Source organism: Asparagus officinalis, chromosome 8 (genome assembly GCF_001876935.1).
Source record: "Asparagus officinalis chromosome 8, Aspof.V1, whole genome shotgun sequence".
NCBI classification, from domain to species: Eukaryota; Viridiplantae; Streptophyta; class Magnoliopsida; order Asparagales; family Asparagaceae; genus Asparagus; species Asparagus officinalis.
In genome coordinates, this window is record NC_033801.1 from 87,349,435 (window position 1) to 87,353,638 (window position 4,204).

Sequence of the window (4,204 nt, forward strand, 5' to 3'; positions counted from 1 at the left end):
AGTTATTCACTTACGTATTAGCTGGATGGGAAGGTTCTGCAAATGACTTTAGAGTCCTCCAAGATGCATTGTGTAGGCCACAACCTCATGGCTTGAAAGTATACGATGGTAATTTCATCAAATCTTAAATTTTAAGTAATTACTTTAATTAATATTGGTTTATTCGATGAATTGACAAAAAATTCTACTAAACATTTTCACATCATGCATTTGTAGGAAAGTATTACTTGTGTGATGCGGGATACACGACCATGCCGGGTTTTATCTCCCCATATCGTGGTGTTCGTTACCATTTGAAGGAACAAATAGGAAGAACACCTAAAAATAGAAGGGAATTATTCAATTTTAGACATTCTTCTTTAAGGTCTAAGATTGAATCTACATTTGGTTGCTTGAAGAATCGTTTCAAAATTCTCACCGTGAAACCTCATTACCCTTTTCGCGCGCAAGTGGATATTGTATTAGCTTGTGCAGTTCTTCACAATTATATTGCAATGGTTGACCCGGATGATGACATATTCAATGAGACCGTTGAGATCGAAGATGATGAAGGTACAGTTGCTAATGAAGATGATAATAATATTGTTGATTTCTCTCAACCCCAAACTCAAAGGGAGCAAGCAGAATCAAGAAACGTATGGAAGAATCGTAGAGATCAAATAGCTTGGGAAATGTGGGTTGATTATTGTGATAAGTATAAGGGAGGGAATACTAATGAAATAGGCATGTGATTGTTTGTGGGAAAATTTGTAATGATGAAAATGAATGAAAGAATTGCGTTTGATTTTATTCTCTCTAACTGCTTAGAAAAAGAATGATTACAACTCTCTCTACTCTCGATTACAATTGGATTTCTGATTACAAAAGAGAAGAGAATGATCTGGATTCTCCCCTTTGTTTAATTCTGGGTTCTTCACGGTGGCGATGAGATGCCTCCCTCGAATGCTCGCATCGAGTTTGCTTCTCGTTGACGATCCGATGTCTTGTTTCACTGGAACATGGTCTTCTCCTCACGATTTGACGTTGTGGAGAACTCTGAACGAGTTTGAAACTCTATGAAAGAGTTGATTTAACCGAAAGTCGGTTATAAGCCAACGATGAAGAAGATCTTGTTGAAGGATGAAGGATCCTCTTTTCGCTGCCAAGAGGTTCCAACCGACCGCCCCCGAAAGATCCAGCCCCGAACTAAGTTGATTTCTTAGTTATTTATAGGGGATTAAGGGGTGTAACCACCTCCTTAATTCGCTCCTAAGTGGGGCTAATGGGATGTAACCGCCCCTTAAATCACTCCTGAGTGGAGTTATGATCCCCTCAGATCGTGGGAAACGGTTTTGAAACCGTTCAGCTCGAGTCAAACGCAGGCCCGCGTTCTGGTATGAATTCTGTGTCCAAACTGAACGCATCGTCTGGAAGCTCGGACGCAGCAATTAGAAGCTGCGTTTGCAGCGTTGGAATCTACGTCTGAGCTGCGTTTGCAGCGATTTGGAAGCTGCGTCTGGCGGTGATTTGAGCTGCGTTTGGCAGCGATTTGAGCTGCGTCTGGCAGCGATTAGAGCTGCGTCTGGCAGTGATTTGAGCTGCGTTCGTGGCTATGAACGCGATGCATCTTGATGCTGGTGTGCGGGGAGGACTTCCACAGTTTGATTTGAAGAGACCGTCGATTTGTAGTCTCTTTCTGTCGAAGCGTTGCAAAGATCGTCATTTTGTAATCTTTGTTTTAGCTCTCTGATATATGAGAGTCGTCAGATTGTAACTCCCGATGTTGATTATGAAGGCTGTTTGATTAGAGCTTCCATCAGTTGTCGTGAAGGTCGTCAGATTGTAACCTTTAGCGATCTACGTGAAAGTCTTCAAATTGTAGCCCTCTGGAAGTCGTCAGATTGTAACTTCCATCATCGGTGTTTTGATGGGGATCAGCTATCTATTGTGATTTTTTTTGACAGCCTACAATATACATTATGGATATGCACGGTGTACCTTATTTAGGTTATGCCATTAATGTTGCTCCTCGTTTAGATAATTTCCCTTATGCTCAATGGTCTGTTAGATTTAAACTCTTTGTCCAATCTAAACATTTTGATTTATGGGAAATTATAGATGACGATTATATTGTGCCCACTTCGGAGAAATCCAAGTGGAATAAAAATGATCATCGTATGTTTACAATGAACAATATTTTGTTAGAATATTTGCTAAATGCTCTTGATTCATCTATGCCTAACAAGTTTGTTTAATTTAATAGTGCTTACACCTTATGGAAACTTATTGAAGCATATCAAGGGGACTTGGAGGCGATCCAACAACATTGAAGGCTTCCTCTTCGAGTTCCATTGGAGCATCAATGCACACGAGCATTAGGCGATAGCCCTAGTGAGGTTTGCGAGTTCGAATCTACTAATGATTTATCTAGTGATGAACTTGCTTGTGCTAGTGAAAAATTATTACATGCCTATAACAAATTGCATAAAGATTTTATTGATTTACAAAGCAAGCATGAAAATTTGAAATCCGATCATGAGTTGTTAGCATCTAAGTTTGAAACTATTTCTAATGAAAATATGATCCTTAAAGAAAACAATGAAAAATTAAAATTGGATCATGTTTCTTTAACTTCAAATGTTGCTAGTTTAACTCATGAAAAAGATAATGCCATGTTAGAAGTAGAGAATATAAAAAATGATACTGCTTCTTTTATAAATGATTATTTATGTTCTACTTCTAAAGTTAATGCTAATATGCCTAATGATGAGTTGAACAATGTCAAAAACTGCATTTCTTCTTTAGATTCAACTCTAACTACATGCATTAACAATCACAAGAAGCTTATGGATATGTGTATTAAGTCTAAGTCAAAATCATTTACTTATTATGCACACATATATAGCAAAGTTTACAAGTGCTCCATTTGTGGTCATAAAGGCCATTTATCTTAATTTTGCTATGATGCACACAAATATAAGAATGCTAAAGCTCATTGTGCATCTCATCAAGTTTCTTCATCACATACACATGTACATGCACACACTCATAAAGTTCATCATAAGCATGCTTATGTGTTTAAATGTGATCTTTGTGGACGTTTTGGCCATTTGGCAAAATTTTGCTATGATTTAAAAGAGACTTCACTTTTGCCAAATAATTTTAAAAGATCACAAAAGTTTAAGTGTGATCATTGTGGTAGATTTGGTCATTTGACCAAATTTTGTTTTGATTTGAAGAGAGTTTCCCATTTACAAAATAATTTTAAAGAACAATCTATTTTTGCAAATGAGTCCCGTGCACAACCGTTTGGTCAACATAAGCAGATGTTTCCTTTCTATTGTACTTATTGCAATCATAAGGGTCATTTGAGTAATTTTTATTTTGACCGCGTTAGTGCACCACATGTGCCCAAACGGGTTCATAACCCTAGGGCTTCGAGCTTAAAAGATAGGGGTCATGTCCCTAAATCTATTGGTACCAAGAATTCTTGGGTACCAAAACAAATTTGATTTTAAAATCAAGTATTTTAGTGTTTTTCTTTTTCCTTTTCTTGGTTTTGAAAATTATACTTTAAACTTTTGAACATGAAAACAATTCTTCTTATTGGTCATACTTTTTTGTTTTCATGATTATTGGTTTTGTTTTGAGCAGAGATTTGTGTTTATATAACCCCCCGGATTTATTGGGTGTTTGTTCCCAAATCTTGTTTACCGGGTGCTAAAATGTTTATATGGGTTGATACTAGCTCTAGAGCTAGATATAGTTGCCTCTCTTGATTTTTTAAAAATCAATGATGGTTTGGTTTTATGTTTTTATGGATTTCATTTGATTTATGATTTCACTTGAGTGATTTCTTTTCATTTGAAAACTTTTTGCATGATTCTCATGTTATTCTTTCATTTGTTTTCATAAATCTATTTTTACATAGTTTTTATTTTGTTTGTGTTAATGAGACACTATGTTCATATTGACATATTTATATGTGTTCTCATTGTCTTTTTGTATGTGAGTGGTGTTTAGCATATTTTTCATTTATGTTTTCTAACATATTTGCTATGATCTTTTATTGCCTATATCCTATATGATATTTTGATAGGGGGAGCAATCCCTATACTTGTTTTATACTCACCTATGCTTATTGATAGGGGGAGCTTTCGCTCTCTTCATCCTTTTGTCTCCTTTTTGATGTTGTCAAAGGGGGAGAAACATTGTGAGTATACAT

General features: G+C 36.2%; 1 protein-coding gene across 1 annotated transcript; it reads left to right on the forward strand.

The window, feature by feature from the left end:
* LOC109821479 lies at positions 252 to 731 on the forward strand. The gene has a single exon (XM_020387667.1). It carries the CDS (start codon positions 252 to 254, stop codon positions 729 to 731), a length of 480 nt encoding a protein of 159 aa, XP_020243256.1.